The sequence below is a fragment of the Cannabis sativa genome, chromosome 1, assembly GCF_029168945.1.
Source record: "Cannabis sativa cultivar Pink pepper isolate KNU-18-1 chromosome 1, ASM2916894v1, whole genome shotgun sequence".
Classification (NCBI taxonomy): Eukaryota; Viridiplantae; Streptophyta; class Magnoliopsida; order Rosales; family Cannabaceae; genus Cannabis; species Cannabis sativa.
The window spans coordinates 40,785,568-40,811,146 of NC_083601.1; the positions used below are offsets into that span (position 1 = coordinate 40,785,568).

Below are 25,579 nucleotides of genomic sequence, written 5' to 3' on the forward strand. Positions count from 1 at the left end.
TCACTTTGGCGACATATTGTTTCAATTAATTTACTCAAAATATTAGTCATAAACCAGCACCAAAATTTGAATTAAATTGTTTGAACCAAAATATATGTATATATATACTAAACTATACATTAATATATATAAATATGCCTAAAAGAATCAAATATTCAATATATATATGTATAGCCGAAGAGGACTGATGCCAATAAAAAATACAATTACAAGTTATACATATATATACATGTATAAATTAGTATAGCATATAAAACAAATTCTATAAATATATATATACCAACCTGTGGTCTTGCTTAGAACCGCAAGAAAAGCTTACTGAAGCCATTGTTGGAGATTGCAGAGAAGGTTTTGATCTTCCAAGAATACACTATTTTCTTAGGTATTTTCTCTGATGGGGAAGGAGAGAATACAGAAACCCTAGTGTTTCTTGGGGACCACTACCTATTTATAGAGTCATCTTAGAATAACTCTTGGCTATTTATAATTTGGCCCCTCAACAAATTATAAATTAACTTATGGTATCTACACATTAATTCCATGACACTTTAATACCCTTTTGATACCCATAACATAATTGGTCACTTAATTTTGTATCACACTTTATAATAGCATATACATTATACATATGTGCACACAAAAGGATTTTTAATCCAACAAGTACGGGGACTCCTAATCCTATCAATGTATTAACGGTAGCGAAGAGGCTGGCCATGTAATGTATTCTTCCTATTGTAGCTTAGCTTGTAGCAAATCGACAACGTTGGGTAACTCACACTCACACTGCGTTGAGTTGTTCGTTTTTTTCTTTCTTTTCTTTTAATTTCGGAAAGTGATGATATTCGCTACCTTCAATATGTGGCTGTTCTCCTCATGAAAGCATTATTAGTTATCTGTTATCATCTTAGTTTTAGTGGCCCTCATTGGACAATCTTGGACCAATCTCATATGGGAATTATTATGAAACTGAAAAGAGTATTAAGACATATTCTTATGTTGTGATTATTATTATACTTTCGAAAAAAAACGGATCTGTTGGAATTTCAGAAAATGTTTGAACATTATTAATAAATTACGTACAGTACGATTTTCTTTTTCTCTCATTAAAAACTTTTGAAAAAATGTATTTCATTATTACTTTACTGTGTATGTCATTTTTGACATCGATTCAAATTTTACTTGGTGAGAAAGTGGGTCCTACATTAATAAGTTTAGGTTGGTGGCAATCAAAGCATGCAAAACACATGGTGAGTAATATGTGGTCCACGGTCCACCATGATTTTTCAGTAGTAAATAAATATTCCTGAATGGTCCCATCAAGATTTTATTATTTATGAATATAATTATCTTATTTTTAGTTGGTCCCACGTCTAACATGAGAATTGGTGTGAGTTTTTTTTTTAGGGTAAATACTATTTTGGATCCTTTCTTTTATAAAAGTTACCAATTGGATCTTGTGTTTTGTTAAATGACAAAATGGACCTTATATTTTCTAAAATAGTACAAATAAGACCCTGAATTGATTTTTTGTCAAAATAAAGTTTAATTATAATCCGATCTAAAAGTGCTATGATAAAACTGTTTATATTTTTTGTATCTGTTCGTATTAAGCATTGTCTTCAAGTTGGTTGTATTAAAAAAAAAATTGTCAAAAATTAAGCTCAGGGTCTTATTTTTACTATTTTAGAAAATACAAGGTCTATTTTGTCATTTAACAAAATACAGGATCCAATCTGTAACTTTTGCAAAACATAGGGTCTAAAATGTTATTTACCTTTTGATTTATGAGATTAAATGCTATTTATTGTGAACTACTTGAGGATAGTTTCGGTTGTTGTGGTTCCTGGAACCAAAAAAAAAAAGAAGTGCTTATAAGAGGTGTCTCTTGAAAGTTTTGAGTTGGAATTCAAATTATATATTGTAATATATAAATGTTTAAATTAAAAATAAAAATATTTTGATGCGAGAGTTGGAGATGTTAATAATTTAGTATTGGTGGTTTTCTAAATTCTAATTAATAGTAATCCAATACTTAGTAGGGTGTAGTATTATATGATATCATTACATAATTTATTTAACTATCTATTGAGATTAATATAATGATTGTTGATTATATTTGTTTAAGTAAGAGATATTAGAATTTTATATGAACTAATATAATTACAAATATAATTTTATATTCACAATCATGTTATTTTTTTTTCTTGAGAGACAATATGAGATAATTTCATCGCAGCATCTTTCAAGATACAAAGATTCAATAAATCATGTTGTTTTAATTTGAGTAGCCTCATGAATATTGTAATTGAATAAAGATTTACATCTAAAACTATTTTATGAGTTTTAATATTATGAGGCCAGGACATTGTATTTGACAATTTTAGACTTTAATCATATAAGAGAAGACGAACATCTCAAAGATGATTTTATTGAGAATATCAAGTTTAATAAGCATGTATGTTCTAGCTATCATTGTTGATAAGTATATAAAGCTATCTATGTTGGAGTTTTAAGTTGACATTAGACAACATTAAACTATTATTTAAGGAATAATTAGATATATCATTCATTTTGTTGCTTTCACTATTATTATTGATGGCCTACAATTGGCCAGATTATGGTAAGAAACTTCATATGAGAAGAAATAAAGATAAAGAATCGAAACAGCTTGATGAACCTGTGATTCCATATACGAGATAAGTTTAATTTACATGTACCTCTAACTATATAATTGATAGTCGTTGGTAGCTTAATCTTTTTTTGGAGAATTTAAATAGTTATATCATGATTTGTAAGCTATGATCAAGGGTGAGATCTAGGCTTAATCCAAAAATAATTAGGAGATTTTCTTGATGGTGGCTAATTTTAAAAATAAGTTGTTTGATTGTCAAAATAAAGTGAATTAAAGCTTATAGCTAGCCTCTAACAATAAATTTGTTTGTTAGACATTATTATTGAATAATAAAGTGTAAGGATGTGGGAACTAAATTGTTGTTTTAAGATCTTGTCTTGTTAAATGAATTAAGTCTTAAGAAGGTAACTCACAAGGACACCCGATTTCAATAGACTAAATTCGTTTTGAGGAAAAAAAAGAAAGTTATTATTGTAATTCTTAATATGGTCAATTTGAAACATTGTCGTCAATCCACACTATATGAGAGATCAGTAAGAGCAATGATATGTTTATTTTGTCACTTGATATAATACATTGCTCATATTTTATGATTCTAGCCAATTTTGGAGACGAATTAATGTGTTATTTATCTGTCAAATAAAGAATTCTTGATAAACCTTATCTAATCTAAATAATTAAATTTTTCATGATGAGATCAACAGTAGAAAGATTATCTCATAGTGTGCATTGACTAACTATTATTGTGATTAATGTTTTGATTTCATTGAAAATGTTTAAGTAGTCTAAAGTCACTACTACAAAAATGACCTTTTAGTTTAGTTTTTAAGTGACATATAAAATATTTAGTTTGGTTGGTGTCACCGACACTATAGCTGTAGACGCAAATAGTCTTATTTTCTGTTTCACTTAGTAACCGACGCTTAAAGACTTTTGCTTCGATTCATAATCAAAGCAAATAGTAATAGACTGATGCAAAATAGATTTTTGCTTCAGTTATGAACTGAAGTAAGAGAGTAAAAAGAAAAATAAAAAAATCAGAACCACCACCACCACACCTCATCGGACCACCACAGATTTAAAAAAAAATTACAAAACCAAAGCTATATTCAGGAAACAATCCCAAGCTAACAAATTTGAGAAGAAAATTAAAATAAAAACAATATTCATGAACATAGTAACAAAAATACAATTAAACTTTAAAAAAAATTATACAAAATACAATTTAAGCTTTTTTTTGTCACTGCCACGAAAGAGCTCCATCCACCTAAAAAAATATGAGAATGATTGAGATAAAGAGAGAGAGGGAATGATTTCAGTGAGAGATTAGGAGAGAGAAAAAAAATGAGATGCTTACTATTACACGACGATGGAGGGAGGAGGAGATTGGTCACTACAACAATTAATACTAGGCTAATTAGTAATTTTTTCCCTGAACTTTGACATATACCAAATTGTGCCCCCTAAATTTTTTTGCCGTTAAAAATTCCCCTCGAACTATTGAGATTGTTAAATTTAAGGATTTTTGTCTAATTTCATTCAATTTTACTGTTTCAGTGATTGTTTATGTACTAAACCATGCTCCTTAGAATTTGATATCTACCAAATCATGCCCCTCAAACTTTGATATGTACTAAATCATGCCCCCTAGACTTTCATCCATATTAGAAGTTTTTTACTGAAATTAGACAAAAGTCCTTAAATTTAACAATCTTAATAGTTCGATGGGAAATTTTAACGGTAAAAAAAGTTTAGGGGGCATGATTTGGTACATGTCAAAGTTCAGAGGAAAAAATTACTAATTAGCCTTAATATTATTAGAGGCAGAGAGGTCTACCGGTAAAAAGTTCATTTTCCGTCGATAATAGTTATTATCTCTGCTAATAACTATTTTTATTATTAGATATTTTTATTTAGGAAATTAATATTATTATTTTGTTATCCAATATTTGTGGTTTTCGATTAGAAATTGATACTTGAGCTTTTTCTTCTTCATTTTTTTGTTCCAATTTATTTAGGCTATCATCTAACATGTTAAGTCTCCAATAATCTATTTCAAAATATATAATAACGTAACTAAATCTGAGTTTCTCAAACCCATATATAACTTATTTCAATAAATAAGAAAGATCAACTATATGAATCCAAACATTCAAAAGCAGATCTCACAATAATTAAGAAAAACGAATTTCCATACATTCAAAAGCAGATCTCACATTAATTAAAAAAAACGAATGTCACTATATAACATTATGATTTGTATGAAATATCAATATCGCTAACCATACAATCGATCTGTTAATTAAATTAATCACTGCACTAGCTACATACATATTCGTATAATTTCCTTATAGAATGGTTTAATAATGTGTCGGTTATATGACATTGGCCTTATTTTCTTATGTCTTGTTATTGATTGTCTTTGTAGGTAGCCTTATATTTTTAGGGATATCTCTCACACACAATTATAAACGACAACATCCAAAATGTACTGCAAACAGATAGAAATGTAATCTCATTTACGGCAACCACCACCATTATTATAGCACAGGCCTTAGAAGAAAGGCAAGGCTTTTATTATTATATATAATAAGAAGAAAAAGTCACAACAACACCATATTATACAACACAAATACCAAACTGGAACAAAACACATAGGATGGGGTAGGATAGGATAGAATACAATAATACAATATTAATACAGCGATCAAATCAGGTGACATAAATGATTTATTTTGGGTCCATAGAAAGACTTATGTGGCAAAGGAGCCTTCTAAGCATGAACCGAAAGGTCCTTATGTACTCTACAAACAAAGCCACATATCATTAATCGCTGCAGTGGAAGAGCCCCTTCACTTTTTTACCATTTCAGCTTTTTGTTTGGGAAGTACTGCAAGAAAAATAATAAAAGGTGTGAATAATATGATTAATTGCCTAATATAATTCTTTAAGATATAATTGACTGGTGATAGAGCTAATTACCTTTTCGATGAGGGAGAGATAATATGGTTTGACCTTTTCCACATCAATCAGCTCAGTAGCCTTGCTGTAGAGCTCATATTTGCTGTAAAGAAAAAGTTGTATAGATAGAATTAGTATTATAAGTATAATCATATATAATATACATATATATATATAAAAAGTATTTATTAATTACTTGAAGATTTGGAGCCACTTTAGATTTTCATGGTCCTCCTCATTCATAAGGTGCCTGTATGCTCCACCGGTGTGTAATGCTGCAGTTATCAAATATCCATCATCAATCAAAATGATTTTCAATTATTAAATTTATATACAAAAAATTATAATTTTTACAAAAGTACTGTATATACTTACGATAGAAGGAGTGGTTTCTAATAATGAAAAGAGCAGCTGGAGGTAGAGTGGTTTTGTTCTCCCTGGCCACCTGAAATATTAATTAAATTGTTATGCCATTCTAAACTTTAGCTTCTCTGGTTTTACCATATAAACATATATTAAATATGTGTGATTAGGTGCATGTGTTTGAAGAATATGTACCAAATACATGTAGTCATCATGTCCCCATGACATCAATACATTGTCCAGTCCACAATTCTCTGAGTAGACTCCATACTTGGTGTTATAAGCAGGGTTGTGGTAGTCTGGGTTTTCCTTGAAATACTGAAAATAATCAAAAAAGATGATTCATTATTATTATTAGAGTACTATTAACTATGTTAATTTGATTAACTAAATTTGAGTCACAACAAATGATGATTAAAATAAGTACCTTGTGGTGAAGAATAGACTCATCAAAAGCACATCCAACTGGGTATGTGTCCCCTGTAATGTGAATCAATTATGAATATAATTAGTACAAATTAAGTTTGACTTAATAAAAAAGTTGTCACATGCAATATTTTACTTACCTACAACAGCCCAATAAGGAAGCCCTCCAAACTGTGGAAGAAGAAGCACCTTTCCAAGATCTATACAACATTAGAACAAGAAATCAAATATATTAGCTAACTTAATTAAGTTTGAGTAGTAATGATGTTATATATAGTACTATAGATATTATACCATGGATAAGGCCAGTCAAGTGAAGCCAATCCTCATCGGGATAGTCCTTTCTAATGGATTCAGCAGTTTGGAGCAAGTGTTCCATTTGAGGCAAATCCGAGTCAAGGTCACTCTCATCCACAACATCATTAAGAAGCTCACAACATTCCCATATGCTCATCTCCATCTTGTCCATTTTGATGTACTCTTCCCTCATCTTCTTTACCTGAATTAATTAATTTACACACGTACTATAATTGTAAGAACATTTATACACCTTCATCTGATATATCTTAATTATAAGCACTTCTTTTTTAGTAACACTTTTATTAAATTTTATATGCTTAAGTGTATTGAGGAAAATCTTAATTAACATTTGAGTTGGGTTGTAGTGACTAGTTGTAGTTGTACTTACAAAATCATAAGTCTGGTTCTTGTGATTGATTTTGTAGAAGTTCTCAACACGCGCATGCTTTTCTCCTTCAGCATTGTAGTCCCTATTTATGTCATTTTACAATATAATTATTAGAATATTAACAAGTAGTTATGGTCTTTGACATTCCAACTTTTAAATGTTTGTTTTCTGTTTTTAAAATCAGGTAATTGTTCTCTACAAAGAATAGATAAAAGAATTCGCATCATTTTCTCACAATAATATTTAGATATTTATTAATTTCAAAAAAAAAAAGAAAGAAAAAAAAAAAAACTGAAGGTTTTTAATTAATTATTTTCCTGGTTTTCCCAAATAATTTTTCTTCTTTCCTAACCTTTGGAATAAGTTACAAATTTACAATATGTAAGTTTTAGTAACTTATCAAAAAAAAAAATGTAAGTTTTAGTAACCGTATTTAAAAGAACATTTGTAAATAGTTAAAACTAACAAAAATAATAATAATTGTCGGGAGCTCACACTTAAGAACATTTACCATTTTTTCCTAAATTAAAAGTACACAAAAGTATGAAAGTACTAATTATGTAGCCCATAAACACTAATAAAGTTAGTGAAGCTAAGCAATTACCTTTTTCAACAGAAAAATGTCTTAAGTTTAATTTTAAAGTATATATAATACAATAAATCTCTCTATGTTTATTTTAGCCTATAAAAAATGGCATATTTTAAAAGAAATGGTATAAAGTGTAGAGTAGTATGAGAATATTCCAGATTCCGCAGACCCAATGGGTTAGTAGTCCAGTGAACATATATGGGCTCAGTTATGAGTCTAATTTTAAAGATGTAGATTCTCTAGTAATTTAGGTGACACTTGGACATAAATCACACCAAGTTTTCTTCTAATTTCGTTGAAATATATGATGTCACAAATGTGTGTCTTTTTTATTTTTTTGAACATACACAAATGCGTGTCTATGATCTGTCTTCACCACCAACGAAACAAATATTTCCAAGTTTAGAAAATTTGATAAGAACTATAACTTATCATCCTTCTCTACAATATAAATATATCACATATATAATAATGTTTTAAAACGACAGCTGTTGACAAATTAGTTAGATCATATGTGCAAAATTTCTGCATTTGTAAATATATAAAGTGGGGGGTTTGAGCTGGAAAGAAAGAATCACCAACCTCCAAAGAACCTAAAATAACTGAAACTAACCTCCAATTGCACGTGTTTTTCTTTTTTCCTAATTAATATTTTATTTGTGGGTACGTATTATTCCACTCCAAAAATAAGAACAAAATTGATTTTCTTAATAATATATAGTAAGTTTTATTTATATAATTAATAGAATCAAGGCCATGATATTCATTTTTTTAAAAAAACAAAAAAAAAACAAAAACATATACTTTCTTATTCTAGAGGGATTATTTTATTTTATTTTTCTTTAAATTTTAAAGAACAAAATTAATAAAACTTGCGATTAATTTAAAATGTTGTTTAAGATCACTACAAATACAAAATAATATGTTTCCAAGAACCCACCCGGTTCAAAATAATTAAGACACGGATCTGTTAGATTAAGTTATTATATATGGCCATGTTTATATCATCACTTATATAATTATCTCTTTTTAATATATAAATATATACTAAATTATTTATTGATAATAATTCTGCTTGGAGTACTTTTAGTTGAGAATTAATTAATAATTAAGAGTTAATATGCATAGATTATAACCTAAAGGTTTCACCGAATGAGTTGGTTTCTGGCACCACAAACCCACCGTTGATCTTCTTTTCCTCAGCTTCTTTTCCTGTTGTAATTAACAATTAATTAACAATCAAAAATATTTATGAGGAGGGGAGACCAAAACATTTGAGTACGGAATTTATGTCAAAAAGAACTGTACGTACGGGCAATATTCTTAATTAGTATATGTTTAACAAGTATTATTATAGTCATAATAATAGTATACTTCAATAAACTAAAATAAAATATTATACTAATAGTTGCGGTCCAATATAATTTAAATATATATAAAAGATAAATTAAGGCATGCATCGTGAAAAATGTAAATAATAAAGTCAGCCCAAAAACCTTCAATATATAAATTGGATTCAGAATATTTATTTTATTAGTTAGACATTATTAATATATATTGGTAGGTGGGAATATTTATTTAATTATATATACCAAATTGGTGAGGCGCCTGGTTAGCAACGGCAGTAGCCATCTTGAATCAAAAAGCTGCTGAAAACTTAATTTTAAGAAGAATAATGCAAGAGAGAGCAATGAACAGAAAAGTATTTGAGGGAAGAAAATTAATAATTGTAGTGGTGGTGGTTAAGTTCGCAGATGGGGCTCCTATTTATAATTGCTCGGAAGTCCTTGCCTGAGAATTCGATGTTTCCGAGTCCTTGACAGAGAATTTCGAGTTTCTGAGTCCTTCTCTGAAAATTTGCACGTTTTTCTATTTATTATTACTTTTTTAATATAATTTTTAATAAACAGAAATTAATAGTCCCCACACAACCAGCAAAGTCTCATGTGAGAAAGACACGTATATTTGATTATTTTAGCAAAAAGACATATATATTGAAAAAGCACAATTATAGACCAGGCCCGCACGAAGAAGACAAAAACCAAATAATTAATAATAATAATAAAATCTAAATCAGGTCGACATATAAGTCCATATATTATATATCGATCCGTCGGTCATCGGTGTATGGTTTGAATATTTTGCTTTTACTCCAACTCTATAATAAAGGGTCTCGATTCAGGTTTACAAACTATATATATATATATATGTTTTAATTAGTTAACTTTAAGAAATTTAATTTTCACGTACTTATAGCAAATTATTATATCAACAAATAACATCTCATGCATGTCATGAAGAGACATATGCTATTTTAGGAATTAATAAAACTTTTAAGTATCAGTGTTGGTTATAGAAAAAATATGTATTTTCATCATTTGGAGGTGTCATTATTTTATTTTATTTTCCCTCTTTTCCAAATCGTAGAAACTGCTTGCATACGTACTATATTTCGTAAACAATAAGTTTGTGATTCAAAAAATTATAATTACAAATTAAATTAATTAATTTCACCAAATGAAGATACATAAACATATAATTTTGTATATATATGACATGTGACCATGTGGAAAACCTCACTTTTATTTCCAGCGTGTGAATATATCCATGCTGACATTATTTTATATATGTCAAGACATATATGTGTAACGTCCCCGCTTCAAGCTTCTATTGGGCCCTTACACCCACGGACTGAATGGCTCTTATACACTAGTACGTCACTATGGCTGCTTCATGGACTGATGACTGACCCTACAGACCAACACGAGTGTTTCCAGCATGCTTTGTCCTCACTCGCACGCTTCCTGGGAAAACTTCCCAGGAGGTCACCCATCCTTAAATTACTCCAGGCCAAGCACGCTTAACTGTGGAGTTCTTTCGTGATGGGCTACCGAAAAACAAGATGCACCTTGTTGATATAGGTAGTACCAATCAATCCATTTAAGCTCTATTCAACTGTGTAGTCCCATACCTACACAGTCTTAGAATCATCCCACTTGACCTTCCCCAGCGGTGTGAGATTGTACCTACCCGGTATTTCCCCTTACGGATCACGGGACTACTGACTGTCACAATCACCCCCCCTTACGGGGTCCGACGTCCTCGTCGACCACACTTCCGGCTGGGTCAAGGCTCTGATACCATTTTGTAACGTCCCCGCTTCAAGCCTCTATTGGGCCCTTACACCCACGGACTGAATGGCTCTTATACACTAGTACGTCACTATGGCTGCTTCATGGACTGATGACTGACCCTACAGACCAACACGAGTGTTTCCAGCATGCTTTGTCCTCACTCGCACGCTTCCTGGGAAACTTCCCGTGAGGTCACCCATCCTTAAATTACTCGTGCCAAGCACGCCTAATCGTGGAGTTCTTTCGTGATGGGCTACCGAAAAACAAGATGCACCATTGTTGATATAGGTAGTACCAATCAATCCATTTAAGCTCTATTCAATCGTGTAGTCCCATACCTACATGCCTTTAATCATCCCACTTGACCTTCCCCAGACGGTGTGAGATTGTACAGCTTACCCGGTATTTCCCCTTACGGATCACGGGACTACTGACTGGCACAATATGTACTGCACAGTTACAACTAAATGAACAGACTAAGGTGTTATGTACAAACACTAATTAATATAATATTTACCTTTGGGTTTTCGTAAAAGGGAAATTGATTTTATCAAACAGTAAAAAAATTATAAATAAAGATATGTTAAAGTATCTATAAAATTGAATATGTCATATATAATTATACATGGCAATTAATCTCCTATATTTAATTATTTTTTTCATAATAAAAAAAAAGATTCTTACATATATATTTACGATTTTTGTGACAAAAAGATACTATAAGATTATTATTATTATTATAATTATTTTAAGAAGATATTATTATAATTTATTAGGGTTTTTTTATTTTTATACTTCAAAACATTATTTTTTTTTTTTTTTTTGCATTTTTACGGAATTCTACATCGAAACTCCTATTGCAACTAGCGCTGCAACTTAAATCGCAACAAAAAATCGTATAGTAACCCCTATTGCAACGCTAATTGCAACCACTTTAGAAACCCAAACCGTAAATTTGAAAAAAAAAATTTATAAAAATAGTATATAGGGTATACTATTTTTTTAATTTACGGTTTGAGTTTCTAAAGTGGTTTCTTTGGTAGTTTTTATGTGGGTTGTTATACGATTTTTTGTTACGATTTAGGTTGCAGCGCTAGTTATATTAGGAATTTCAATATAGAATTCTGTAAAAAAAAACTGTTATGAAATATAAAAATAAAAAAAAACCCATAAGTACAAGTATGGAGGAGGGGAAAAGAAAATAGGAGTGTGGTGATACATATTTCATACAAAACAAACAGTTGATGTGTTTGTCATTTGCAAACTAACGGAACATGAAAGTTGTGGTTGTAAATCAATGGATGAATTAATGTGGTACTGGTAGAGCTATGTATGACTTAACTGCCAATACAAATACATTTTATTGAGACTTGTCCTTTTCATGGATCAGACACCAATTTATGATCACTTTAACTGTCGATAGACACGTGTATCAATTCATGTTAATAATTCACTCAAAACGGTCTCCATACAACTCTCTTCAAAAAATAACACACAAACTAGTAGTACCAACACTCAATACAACTTTGAGGAGGAATATTTGTACCTACAAAAATTTAATATTAAACTCTTCAAAAAATAATTAAATATTAAAATGTTACAATTCTTTTTTTTTTTTTTTGGTAAATATACTGAATGTTAGATGATAATGATTAAATATACAACTTTAAAATATGTAATTTTTTTTTTTAAAAAAAATAGGTATGAAAATGTATATTTACCATAAGAAAATTTCGTATGAAAGTGCAGCATTTTGACGGCATGGTAGTATTATGACTACTAAAAAAATTTAATACAAAATATTAAGTATTTTTGCTGTAATTTATATTAAATAAATTAAGTTTAATTCTATTTTTTTGGGTGCTAATATAAACCTCATTTTTTTTTTTTTGAATCTTCTTACATTGATTTCTCTTTCAACTGTTATCTCACATGAGTATATTTATCTCATTTATTACAAATAATTAAAGTGACCTTAAGTTAAGAAGAACGAAAACATATAAATAGGAATGAGAATAGAAATAAAATAAAATAAAATTTAAAATGTATAAAAAAAATTGATAAAAAAAATTATTTATTTTTTCTAATCATGTATTCAAGAAATAATCATTTTACCAAAATAGTAGAAAGATCCTTCCAATTAAAATGACATTTTAATATTTTAATATAAAACCAAACAAAGAATGGAATTACGAAAAAAAAATTATTTCTATTTACCTCCAACCAAACTCCGGCATAGCACTGAATTTACCAGTACATCCATACAAATGAGTTAACACAACAATGAGTTCTATATTCAAAGACATTATAGCGGAAACAATTATAAGTACGTCCACTAAAAATGCAATGCAGTAGGATTTGGTGTGAAAATAAATAATAGAATAGCGAGGGCATTTTTCATTGCTAATAATGAAACCCCAAATTCTACTAGTACTAGTTCCAAAGAAAATAATAAATTATTAACGAATATACATTTCTTCACTAGTTATTTTTAGTGATATATAAAATTTTAGTTGAAATTAGAGAGGATTTCTTTATAAATAATTAAATAATTAGAAAAAATAAGCAGTATTACTCAATTGAATCTTGTTAATTTTTAAAAAACGAATGTACAACTGTAAAATCTAGATTAATGTAGTAATAATATTGAGTTGGTCGTCCCAGTTCTTTGGAATTGTAAATTTGGAGATTAATGTCCTTGCTTTTTCGGAAAGAATAACATGGAATTCCAAGGAATGATAATGTATGTCTAAGGGGCAATATATAGAAAAGAAAAGGGAAGAAAGAAACACAAAGGTGAGCCAATGAAACATGGGACAAAGTGGGGACTGGGGAGAGGCAATAAATAAAGGAGGGGTTGAATTGAAAGAAACAAAAGAGAGAGAGAGAGATGTGAGAGTGAGAGTGAGAGTGAGTGTGAGCACGTTGAAGAAAAGAGTGTGGTGCTCAGTGAGGTGTGGGTCAGTTGATGGTGATGAGATTAGGGAACGTGAACTGAAGTGACCCCCCTCTCTCTCTCTCTCTCTGCTATGGGCCAAATGGCCCATACCATGCATGGTGGCATCCCATGATCCCATCTCAATAATATAATACATACAACAGTACCCTAATTTTTATGTTAAAATTAGAGAAGCTTTTTAAAATTTTGTTTTACATATTATTCCTATGAATTTATATATTTTTCCAATTAATTTGTGACATTATTTAATCATTTATGTTAGTTATGTTTAGTTTTTAATATCTAATTAATTATCATTTTTTCAGATTTTTTTTTTTTTTTAAATAAGCGTATTCATGCATTAAATAAGGAAATTGTTAGACATCACGGTCATTACAAAGTAGCTCCTCCGGTATAGAGGAGATCAAAATGGAACCGTACAATTGGTGGGTGAAAGCCCACTTAGCCACATTATGGGCAACAAAATTACAATTTCTGCTAACATTAGAAAAGTTACAACTAAAAAAAAGGGAGAGGACTTAATACAAAAGGAGGCATAGTTATCAAGGGCCCAATGGAACACTCTCCTATTGAGCGCATTGATCACTAGTCTTGAATCACTCTCCACAATAACATACTTATACCCTTATTCCACAGCCGACGAGACAACCAAACAGCAAGCCGCAACTTCTCCGCATAATGCATCCGAGAAATCCAACAGAGATATGTAAATCCAAATCACCTTACCTAGATAATTCCTTGCTACAACAGCTGTGCATATACTCTCTAAGCCCACTCTAACATCACAATTTACTTTTATCCAATCCTGGGGAGGAGGAGTCCAGGTCTCTCGCAGGATCGGGGTAGGGTTGGGTAAAAGAGAATCATGTAACTCTGCAAAAGAAGTGCAAATATTGTCAATACATTTCAACACATCAGGAGGAGTATTATTGTGTACATTTTCATTGCGCATCCTCCATATAGTGTCGACAACAATTGAAGGATAAAGAAAGACTTCCTCAACCCGGATCCCCCTATTTCTAAGATCCCAAATAAATTTCACCCAGTCCCAGACACGAATACCAGCATCACAAACAGGGTAGATTACCCAAGGTGAAGATCGCCACAAATGCAACGCCACCTCACACGAGAGGAATAAGTGTTCAATAGATTCTTCTCTCAAACCACACAAAGGACAGCTAGAATTCTCGATCTGAAAATGTCTACCAATCTCGACTCTAACAGGGAGCGCATTAGATAGGATACATCACCAAAGAACCTTATAAAAGGCTCTATAGAACAGAAACTAATACCGATGAGATGGCTTTTTATTTTCGCTCTAATACATCTTTTCTTTTTCCTTAAAGAATTTTATTGATTATTTAATTTTTATTTTATAATGTATACTGAAGATTATTTTGTACCAAGAATTTCATAGTTTGTTTTTGTCAATTGTGATTTGTTTTATATGTTGTGTAGTAGTATGTTTATGTGTCCAGTTTAATTACCTTGTTTGGTACCATATTTAGTAGTTTGCTATACGTAGTGGTTTATTTTAGATTTATACTAAGAATGACGTGAGGTAGCAGTGACAAGCTATCCGTTAGGTATGTCAAAATGATCCATTCAATTAGATCGGGTCGGAGCTTCGATCCGACTGAAATATTTGAATACTTATTGAATCTCGGATCATATTTGCTCAGCCCTGCCTAACTTTTTCTGGATCGATCCGATCCGATCCGGTTTCAATATATAATTAAAAAAAAACTTAAATCAAGACCTGAACCCGAGGGCAGGACGCAGACCTACACTCGAGACCCAAACCTAGACCCGGAGCTGGACCTAGACCATGATCTAGACCCAGATCTCGAACCCAAGCCTAAGACTAAATCCATGACCCAGACCCGAACCCTGAACCTGGATTCAGCGCCGGGACTCAGACCAAGACTCGGGCCCGGACATGGGAACGAACCCGAGATCTGAATGCAGACCTAGAACCCGGACCCTAATCGAGACTCGGGACCCAAACACGAACGCGGACCTGGACCCGGACGTGAACCTGAATGCGAATCTAGACGCGAACCTGAATGCGAATCTAGACGCAAACGCAGACTCAAAGCCAGACTCAAACCGAGACCCAAACACAAACTCAGAACCTGGACCCGAGACCTGGACTCAGACTTGGACTTGACCCCAGAACCGGACCTAGGACTCGGCCTCGGGACGAACACGGACCCGGACTCAGACTGGGACCCGAACTTGAATTTGGGACCCAGGGCTTGGGCCCGAACCAGACTCGGGACCCTTACCTGGACCTATGACCCGGTACTCCGAACTCAGACTCGGATAAAATTAAAATTCTTAGGAAGAAGAAGAAGAAGAAGATAAGTCAGTATCCAATCCGAATAAGACGGGTTGGGTCTAATTCGATCTGGGTATCTGATTTAGCGGAGCGAGACAGAGCGAATTATACATGATTTGGATCGAGTTGGATCATAGCCAGATCACATTCGACTTGATCCATTTACACTCCTACTATCCGTTCCACATATAGCAAATAAAAAAAAATTCTTCATAAAATAATATTTTGGTAACCTTTAAATAAAAAAAAAAATTATTTAATTTAATATTACCAAATAATGTGTTATTTAAATTTTATATCTTTCATATATGTGTATTTTTATTTTAGTCATTTGGACATCTTAAGATACAAGGACTTCGAAAGATAAATTTTATTTCAATACAATTTTTAAAAATTTTACAATGTTATTAATTTATATGACATAGTTTTAAAATTAATTATTTTAGCTTTTTTTTTTTCTTTATAAACTTACTAAATTTATTTGTTTGGTATTTTTTGGTTTAGGTATCAACTTTTTCAAGCACTTAAAGAAATCTTAATTAGACTGTTATAAATTCTTAATTAGATTGTTTTGGTTGGATGAAGATGAGCTCAAGGAAATCTTAATTATACTGTTATAAATTCTTCCCGAACTATTGAGATTGTTGAATTAAGGTTTTTTGTCTAATTTCATTCAATTTTACTAATGTGGTAATTGTTCATATACTGTATTATGTCCCTAAACTTTAATATCTACCAAATTGTGTCCCCGAACTTTGACATGTACTAAGTTGTGTCTCATAAACTTTCATCGACTTTCATTAGCAAATTTGGACAAAAAATCTTTGAATTCAACTATCTTAGTAGTTCGAGGAGAACTTTTAACCTCTAATTGAAAAATATTCAAAACACATAATTTAATATATGTTAAAGTTTGAAAAAAAAAATATTAATAAAATCTTAATTAGCTTATCAAATATATATGTGTGTGCATATATGGAGCCTCTAGTGTACGTGGTTGTTCTTCCACCACCCCTTTCTTCATTTCATTCAGCGAAAGAAAAGAAGAAAAAAACTTCTTCATTTTTATACATTATTTTTCTTTTCAATAATAAATAATATATTTCTTTGACAAAAATCCAAAATAATAATAATTAATACAGAACATCTCACTTAAAAATATTCTAGAGACCTCTTTTTTTCTTTGTTTTTTTGAAAAAAAACGATTCAAAAATATTCTTTTTTTAAATCTTTCTTTATTTTTTCTATTTTAATGATTTTTAATATTTAGAAATTAAAGTTATGTGTTAATGTTTAATGAAGAGTTATATGTATGTGTTTTTGAAGATATTTTTGTAGTATTTATAAAGTTTAAACGCAAATTTTTTTCGGTGAGTAGATAAATCTCACGGGTTTAATGTTGACAATTTATTGCTTCAAAAGAAAAATGTTGACCCGTACAAAAAAAATGTAAAAATTAAAATTACTTTTTAAATTCTAAACTAATTACAGTATATGTGTACGCTTTTTCAAAATTTTACTCTTCATTTTTTAAAGTTTTACTAATACACTTCAACTCGTGAGTTGTTTTTAGTTTAAGTTACAATTATTTTTTCTTGGATTTTGTCTTATGCATGTCATATAAATATTATTATAATTTTGTACCTTTATTGATCATACGTTGTAAAATGATAATATTTGTTCATGATTTATTTGGATGTATACTTTATAGTAGCCTTTAGTAATATTTTTTTAATTAATTTTTTATTTTTAAAATTAAAAAATTAAAAATATTTTTTAAAATTATTTTTTATAAAACTGTTTCACTTTTTAATTTTTTAATTGATCAAAATTTTGAAAACAAAAAAAAAAAGTCACTTCTAATATTTTTTTAAATAGTTTTTCTTTTCTTAATTAATATTTTAAACTCCGACTAGACCTAGATCGGACCCAAACTCGGCCCTAACATTGGACCCGGACTCGATCCTGGAACTAGACCCGACTTAAATAAAATCAAAAAACAAATATAAAATAAATTTTACAGAATACATTTTTGTTTTCTGTTTTTAAAATTAAAAAATAAAAATAGTTTTAGAACGTATTTTCGTTTTTTAAAAACAAAATTTTACTTTTGTGATTAAAAAATTAAAATATAATTAAACGGCACTTAAATATAAAATAAATTTTATTTTTTTACTCAAATATAAACTGAGCTCACTAAATAAGAATATTTTCATGTATTATGACATATGTAATTCTATAATTTTCATCAAGCATATGAGCAACTGACAAAAAAAGATATATTGAAATTTTGTCTATTATAAATTAAAGTATTAATCTACCACTCACTAAGTGAAAGTACCTCTCAATACATAGTAGCCATATTATCTTGGTTAAGTATTTTTTTTTTAAAAAAAAAAAAAATCTATAATTTGTCTAATTAATTTAAAGCCACATAATATATTATTTTAGCATAATATCCCTTGAATTTTTATTGTTGAGAAATTGAGTCACTGAAAAAATGGCTATTTATTATGTCCTTTAATTAATACTTAGAAAAATTATGTTTGTTTTTCTTTCAAGGAATGATTTTGATATTTTTTAAACAATTATACACCTTAAAATATTTGTACACATTAAATGTATAAACAAATTTTAAAAAACAAATCACTTAAAAACTACGAATTTTGTTTCAGAAAACAACAAGGACATCTACTACTTATAAATTTCAAAAGCATGGTTGCTAAGAACGAAAAAAAAAAAAGAAGAATTTCTAAACAAAATGCAATTTTATGCAAAATTAAAACTTGCAAAACATATTCTTCAAAAAAAAAAAAAAAAAAAAAAAAAAAAAAAAAAAAACTTTGAATTGGAATATAGATATAGATTCTTTTTGTGGCACACAAAATACTATGTTTAGTTCTAGAAACATCATTTATATTTATAATAATATATTATATGAAAAAATTGAAAAGAGTAACACCTGTTGATAGAAAAAGAAATAATGTGGCACTTGAGTGACCTCCTATAACATATTCCCAACAAGTTTTTTTTTTTCTTTCATAAATACTTTGGTCTTTCTTTTGGTTGGGAACTCTTCATTATTCAACTAGTCTTTTTTTTTTATTCTCTTTTTGAGAAAGCAATTAATCATGTTTTGTAAGGCCTAAAGTCCAAATATATTAGTTTATTTGGTAATAAAAAAAAAGTGGGGATTAAAAGTAAAAACTGAATCTGAATCATAGCAATTACGAAACCATGGAGGCATATGTACTATTAATGTAGGGTTTGAAGTGGATCTAACTGACACAAAATTGTTTACAGCAACATAAGAGATGCAACGTGAATGGTAGGGTCACTTACATTATCATATAATGTATTATATTATATTTGAAGTCCGGGGTCCCTTTCGGATAACAGTATCAATTATCAAATGTCCAAAAAACAATCACAAATGCATATTTCTCAACAAAATGACAATTTATCAAAATGTGACAATCTTATATCCAAAAAAAGATTAAATCCAGATTAACTAATTTTAGCACTTCCACGTCATGAAAATACACATTGAGGTGATATAGATTAAATTTACCGCTTTTTGTCAATTTTAAATAAATAAAATTCATTTCCACCTTTTCAATATCTCGAAAGAAGCTTACAAAATACATTTTTAAGAGAAAAAAAAGAAAGAAGCTTAAAAATATAATGATAAAATGTGACCGGGCAGTCAAATGATTTTAAATGAGCTTTTTGTCCAAACATTAAAACAAGCATAGCCTAATTTACTGTTGCTTTTACTATATTAAAATGAAACATAGAGGACCATAATAAGTATACATTCACTAATGTTAAGTTTATTTATAAATCAAAACGTCCCACTATAAAAATAATTACCACTCACTCTATGAGTGACACAAGTACATGCTACATTTAGTGAGACAACACGGCAACAAATAATATGTTACGACAAACAAGTATACAGATGCATTACCACACACGACTTAGGAAAATGATGAGAGAGAGAGAGAGAGAGAACATGAATAAAAGCCACCGTCAACGGCTGATATGAGGAGTCAACGCAAAAATGATATTGAAACAGCCATCTCTAAATCACAATCCAATTTTTCCAAAACAAACCTCTCCAAGATCAATAATATTTACAAAATGTTACCAGTTTTAGATGCTTAAGACGAAGCATAAAATCATTTACATTTTAACTCTTTGAAGCTTAATTTACTTGTTTCCAACAACCAAAATATTCGGTCAAGACAAAATAGCAACCTCTCACTGCTTTTATCATTTATTCAACAAGAATGATTGATCATAGCGTGTATATCCATACAAAAAAATAGAAAAAAGAAAACAAAGTGTAGGAAAAGAAAATTATAACAAATGCAAAATTTTCATTGATAATGAATTGCTTAAAGAAAGACCCGCTAAAAAATTCCAAGCGAGGAAGATGGCAAAAAAGAAAGCCAAATATCCCGGGTATACTCAATGTGGATAATTTTCCTTCAAAAGATTAAAATTTATTTCAATATTGAACCTTAGTAAGAATGTTTGGGAAGAAGTAACCTTGAACTCTATAATTAAGGCTGATGGCGAAGCGACCGAAGTGCCCTCACCGAGAATTAAACTTGCAGCTCACAGATTCGTAGCTGGGGACATTAATAACTGGGCCAGGAAAAACAAAATCATTTGTCAATATTCAGCTCTATCTAATCAGTTAATTTTAACACTATCTAATTCCTAAAAAAAAACAATTACCATCCCCATATGATGCCATGGTTAGAGGCGAAGAAATAATCTTCTGGGCAATGTTCATGATGTCCTTCAGAGTTATTTCGTCCACTGTCTTTAAGAAATGCTCCACAGGTTTCCTGCAAGTATTAAAAAATTATAAGAATGCTAGAAAGCATGGGTTTCCTAACTGAGAAAATAAAAAATCAACTCAAATTTACCTCTCTCCATATGTCAAAACCTGCCTACCGATATCTTCAGATGCAATCATCTGCAACAATTCAATAAGAAATAGATATGAATGATTGAATACTTAACGTATCATATGCAGCCATATATGAATTGTCATCTCGAAGATAAAATTATCACATTATATGAAAATATGTCAGGATATGTATATATATATATAGAGAGAGAGAGAGAGAGAAAAAGAAAGAATACTCTAGATTCCAGATTCATTAAAACTGCAGATTTTGTGGACTCTTTAGCACGATTAAGCTGCACTTGGGTAACTGAATTATAAGAAATAAAAGTAAGAAAGAGAACCCAAGAAAATACACAAGGGGAAACAAGATTAAAGGGAAGGAAAGATAACCTTGTCCAGGTGTTGCAATTGAATGTAATTCTGCTACAGCAATATCAACTGCTTTTGAGGCAAAGTCAGATCCCTACATCCGAATATTCAACATCTTCAGTCTAAGGAAAAAAGAAACAATAATGTACTCACTAGTAATAAGGATTGACGTCACCAAACACCGTAATAATTTGTATTTTGAGTTCATAATGGCTGTGTCAATGCAAAGGTCTAATGTGATTAGATGACTAGAGCAACTTAACTTTTCTGCCATACAAATTCAGAATGAGTTAAAAATTCCTCATCCATCACCACATAAAACTCTTTAGATCGTCATTGTGGAGAAACGTGCAACCTTAACACCATGACTAATTTGTGTTTTTTATGTTTTTAGAAAAGGAAAATTAATAATAATAATAATAATAATAATAATAATAATAATAATAATCTGCTGGACATCCACTCAATGAGTCATAACTATTCCATTATTATCAAAAAAAAAAAAAAAGAAGAAAAAAAAAGTATCAGCCTAAGAAGTAAACTGCACTAAGTCTCTGATTCCACATGATCCTACTAATACATCAACAAATAGCATCCTAGATTCACAAAGACAATTCTAAAATGTAAGCCTTACAGTGCTAGCATAAATGCCAAATAGACCGGAATTATTGAAGATGCTGTTGAATGCAGAAAAGGACTGCATCTGTTGGTATTCATTTAAGACACGGAGATCTGTTCAAAGGAGAAAAGGCACAATAAGGTATGCTAAACTATGCAATTTATAAAGAAATGAAAGAGTAAAGAGGGCCATGTTAAATTGTCATGAAATAACATATAAACTGTAAAACCAAAACCATGATAAATTAAGTAACAAAAGAAATAAACTGGATAAGTTCTTAAGACTTAAAGATTTCCATGAGATAAGTTCTAATTATTATTTATGTTTATAAAATAACTTTATCATGTGTGTAATTTTCATGTCTTTCCTTAAAATTTGTTACTAATTCATTTCTATTTATGTAATTTGTAAATATTCTTTTGGTGCAATGAAGAAAGCAAGATGAATGCTTCACAACTACAGACTTTGAAGCTTTATTGTCTAGTTTTCCTAGAGCATTTTTGCATGCATTTAGAATAGACAAAGAGTTTTATTGCTTGGAAGAGATTCATCATCCTTCCTGTTCTGGTGTCCCATTAATTTCCAATAAAGTTGAACCTACAAAAAAATAAATAAACTGGAAGACTAAGGAATATTACATAGTCTTGAATGCATCCCCTTTCCGGGACCCCCTGCAGAGAATGAGCCGCCTCCTCCCATAAGCAACTGTAAAATGAGAGTTTGTTTAAGCATGAAAGTAAGCAATGTCACATCTACATCATTGTAGAAAAATGATATAAAATCGAGAAAAAAATCTTAAGAGTTTCCAATATTAAAATGCACACCTGAAGAACAGTCAAAAGGATAGCTTGCTTTTCTTCACGCCAGCCACCGGGGACCTCAAAGGCAAGAGCAACATGCGTGGTCTGAAAAAACACAAAAGAAGTGAAGAAAATTAGCACAAAAGAAAAATGATGGAATGATCTATGAGAAAATTTTGCAAATGAGGAGAAGAAAGAACCAATCTTAAACACACACACACATGCACACACAAACATCATACCCATGAATCAGCATGGCGACGATAATCTCCTCCAACATATACAGATTTGGGCTCTTCAGGATTGGGAACACTGGGTAGGTCTGAAAGAAGTGGCTCCGCTAGTGATATCAACTCCTCATGATCAACCCCGGATGCTGCAAGAACCATCCTAGGAGCAGTGTAATTTTCCTGAAATCCAAATATCATATGTTACGAATAATCAAGAAAAATAAATGCACAATTACCACAATGAAAAGTTTATCAAGACACCTAGAATACATAAGGGATTCATAAATATTATTGTATCTTACAGAAACAAATTTCTCCAGAATACTTCCATCTAATCTGTTCAGTGCAGTTTCAGAAGCCAAAAGAGAATTTGACAATGCACCAGAATAACCAGCGGACTGAATTGCCTCCAGAAGTAAGCCTTGAGGATTATTGGACAATTCTGCGATCTCAGCTCTCACTTTTCGCAGCTACACAAACATAATATCAATTGAAAAGGTAACAAATGAAACAACTTCACAAGCACAACAATAACAATTGATAATAATATATTAATCTTGATAAGATGGCAGAAAAGCTGCAAAACATGACAATAGCATTAGGTAAATGCAACAATTTTACAGTTCCGAATCCAATTTATAAGCTTTTACAAAATAAATAAATAAATAATAACAAGGTTACCTCCTCATTGACTTCCCAATCTAAGAAAACAGGGTTTCGCACACTGTCAACAAGCAATTCTACCATCTCAGGTACATAGGTCTTTAGAGCATCAAATGTGTATCCCATTTGCTCCCTAGAAGCTGAAGCTCCAATGTTTCCACCAATTGATTCCACTTCTCTCACAATTCGCAAGTGGCTACGGTTAGTTGTGCTTTTAAAGGCCATTCGTTCCAGCAAATGTGAAGCCCCACATGATTCTGAAGTCTCGTATGTAGAACCACAGTCAAGATATAAACCAATAGAAGCTGCAGGGTTCTGATTAAATAGCCCGTCAGAGTTTATCACAAACACACACCGTAAAATTAATAAAGATAAAATCTTAAAATAAAATGGAATTCAACTAGTATAGACAGGTTGCATAAAAGAATTGATTATTGCATACCGTTGATGTCTCTGAAGCTATTTTGACACCATTAGAAAGAGTTGTAATCTTGGTCTTGCTTGGTTCAACATAATCGGGTACTGGGGGTGGCAAATTTACGCCTGCAAGTGGGATTTCTAGTGGAGGAAGAGAACCTGAACGTTCCCCAGTCAACCAACTAAAGAAACCCCCTGAGGTTGGTCTTGTGGCAACCCCACTTGCGGTGGCATACCTGGCAGCACCTGAACTCCCCACACGACCCTACTCAGAAAAGAATAAGAAGGCATTGCAGTGCAGACTGCAGTCAGCATTCACTTTTAAGAAAAACCAATTCGTACAGTTTATTATGTTTATGCGAAAAGAAAACAACGAAACTAAACGCTCATAATATGATTTGCCTGAAACACAAAGTTAAAAGATATCAAGTTTTTCTTTTTTTTCAAAAAAAAATTACAATGCTTAAATGAGTTTTCTCCTTTAAGAAAAAGAAAAAAAATTCCCTCGCCAAAATTACGATGATCCCACGCCCCCAAAAACTTTTCTTTTCATTTTTTGGAACAGCGGAGATAATAAACCTGATTAAAATCTTTCATTTTGTCGACCAAAGCATACATAAACACACAGCACTAATAAATTGATTTCCCTAGTTTTTCTCCATTTTCCCATATAATCAATTATAAAGGTGGTGAAGCAATATAATCTAATTAAAAACACAATTAATCGAGCTTGATAATAGAAATGAAACATCACGACACGGATCTTAAACCACCTAGACGTTGAATGAAGCGGTAGAATTTTGGAGTGAAGTTGGTACTAACCTTGAGAGACCTAAGTCGTGAAGCTGCAGTTCGATACATGGCGGGTGAATCGAATGAAGCCCTAGACTAGAGGAGAAAGCAACCCTATTGAGTTTTGCAGTGTCAATGAAGAGGGAGGGAGACTCGCTACGCAAAAGGAAATTAAGCAAAGCAAACACGAAGTTTGGGTTTTGGGGATGTGCAAATTGGACCACGGTAACTACCCTGCTTTTACTCTCGTAATTAATCTCATTTTACTTCCTCCTCGGTCAAAAGAGGTTAATACACGTGTTCAAAACTACTCATTTTTTTTTTTTACATTTAAAGAATCATCCACAAAACAATAAAAGATAGACTTACTTACGTGTTACAGACAAAATCAAAAATCGGTTGGTCTCTTTTAGAGAAATTTCTCCTATCACCAAGTAATAATGTCGCTTTAAGAGCAACTCTAATTAAGTTATTCACATAAAAAATCATAAATATATTTGCTCAAAAATACAAATATTTCAATTCCACCAAATAAAATATACTGCAGCTGGACAAACTGCTGCAACAACCCTATAAAGAAAACTGCGATCTCAGTGATCATTTAACCACATAAGCCAATATGAATAGGACAACGACCAAATGGCATTACCAAGCCAAGAATGAATAACATGC

The 25,579-nt window shown here is 30.9% G+C and overlaps 2 protein-coding genes across 8 annotated transcripts in view; both read right to left on the minus strand.

Moving 5' to 3' along the window:
• Positions 1-5,150: 5,150 nt before the first annotated feature.
• The window catches only part of LOC115707556 (probable inositol oxygenase), a 36,097-nt gene continuing 15,668 nt past the window's right edge, over positions 5,151-25,579 (minus strand). For 5 of the 7 annotated variants that reach the window (XM_061115576.1, XM_061115566.1, XM_061115570.1 and 2 more), the window contains exons 2-12: positions 9,252-9,422; positions 8,796-8,871; positions 7,071-7,152; positions 6,677-6,881; positions 6,523-6,582; positions 6,384-6,436; positions 6,152-6,274; positions 5,969-6,038; positions 5,790-5,868; positions 5,615-5,696; positions 5,151-5,522 (exon numbers count right to left, since the gene is read on the minus strand). In XM_061115576.1, coding sequence (XP_060971559.1) covers positions 5,493-5,522; positions 5,615-5,696; positions 5,790-5,868; positions 5,969-6,038; positions 6,152-6,274; positions 6,384-6,436; positions 6,523-6,582; positions 6,677-6,881; positions 7,071-7,152; positions 8,796-8,871; positions 9,252-9,291 — 900 coding nt within the window. In that variant the 5' untranslated portion in view covers positions 9,292-9,422 and the 3' untranslated portion in view covers positions 5,151-5,492. Of the gene's footprint in view, positions 5,697-5,789; positions 5,869-5,968; positions 6,039-6,151; positions 6,275-6,383; positions 6,437-6,522; positions 6,583-6,676; positions 6,882-7,070; positions 7,153-8,795; positions 8,872-9,251; positions 9,518-11,588; positions 11,622-25,579 lie in introns of those variants that run through there. The other 2 variants (XM_061115560.1, XM_061115551.1) reach the window with 2 other exon arrangements.
• Positions 20,344-25,138, minus strand: LOC115707559 (mitochondrial-processing peptidase subunit alpha). Its single transcript, XM_030635568.2, has 13 exons — positions 24,938-25,138; positions 24,141-24,380; positions 23,717-24,013; positions 23,338-23,505; positions 23,048-23,215; positions 22,830-22,910; positions 22,644-22,710; positions 22,021-22,118; positions 21,408-21,480; positions 21,254-21,324; positions 21,034-21,083; positions 20,840-20,952; positions 20,344-20,746 (listed from the first exon to the last, which is right to left on the minus strand). Exons 1-13 carry the CDS (start codon positions 24,974-24,976, stop codon positions 20,694-20,696), a joined length of 1,518 nt encoding a protein of 505 aa, XP_030491428.2. The 5' UTR covers positions 24,977-25,138; the 3' UTR covers positions 20,344-20,693.

What these genes read in the sequence shown, in the direction of transcription:
- LOC115707559 (XM_030635568.2), bottom strand. Translation starts at nt 24,976, where the DNA reads ATGTATCGAACTGCAGCTTCACGACTTAGGTCTCTCAAG. An exon ending in TTCTGGAGAAATTTGTTTCT is followed by an intron (nt 23,216 to 23,337) that starts GTAAGATACAAT and finishes TTTGGATTTCAG; the next exon opens with GAAAATTACACTGCTCCTAG. An exon ending in AATTGCAACACCTGGACAAG is followed by an intron (nt 21,325 to 21,407) that starts GTTATCTTTCCT and finishes CTTATAATTCAG; the next exon opens with TTACCCAAGTGCAGCTTAAT.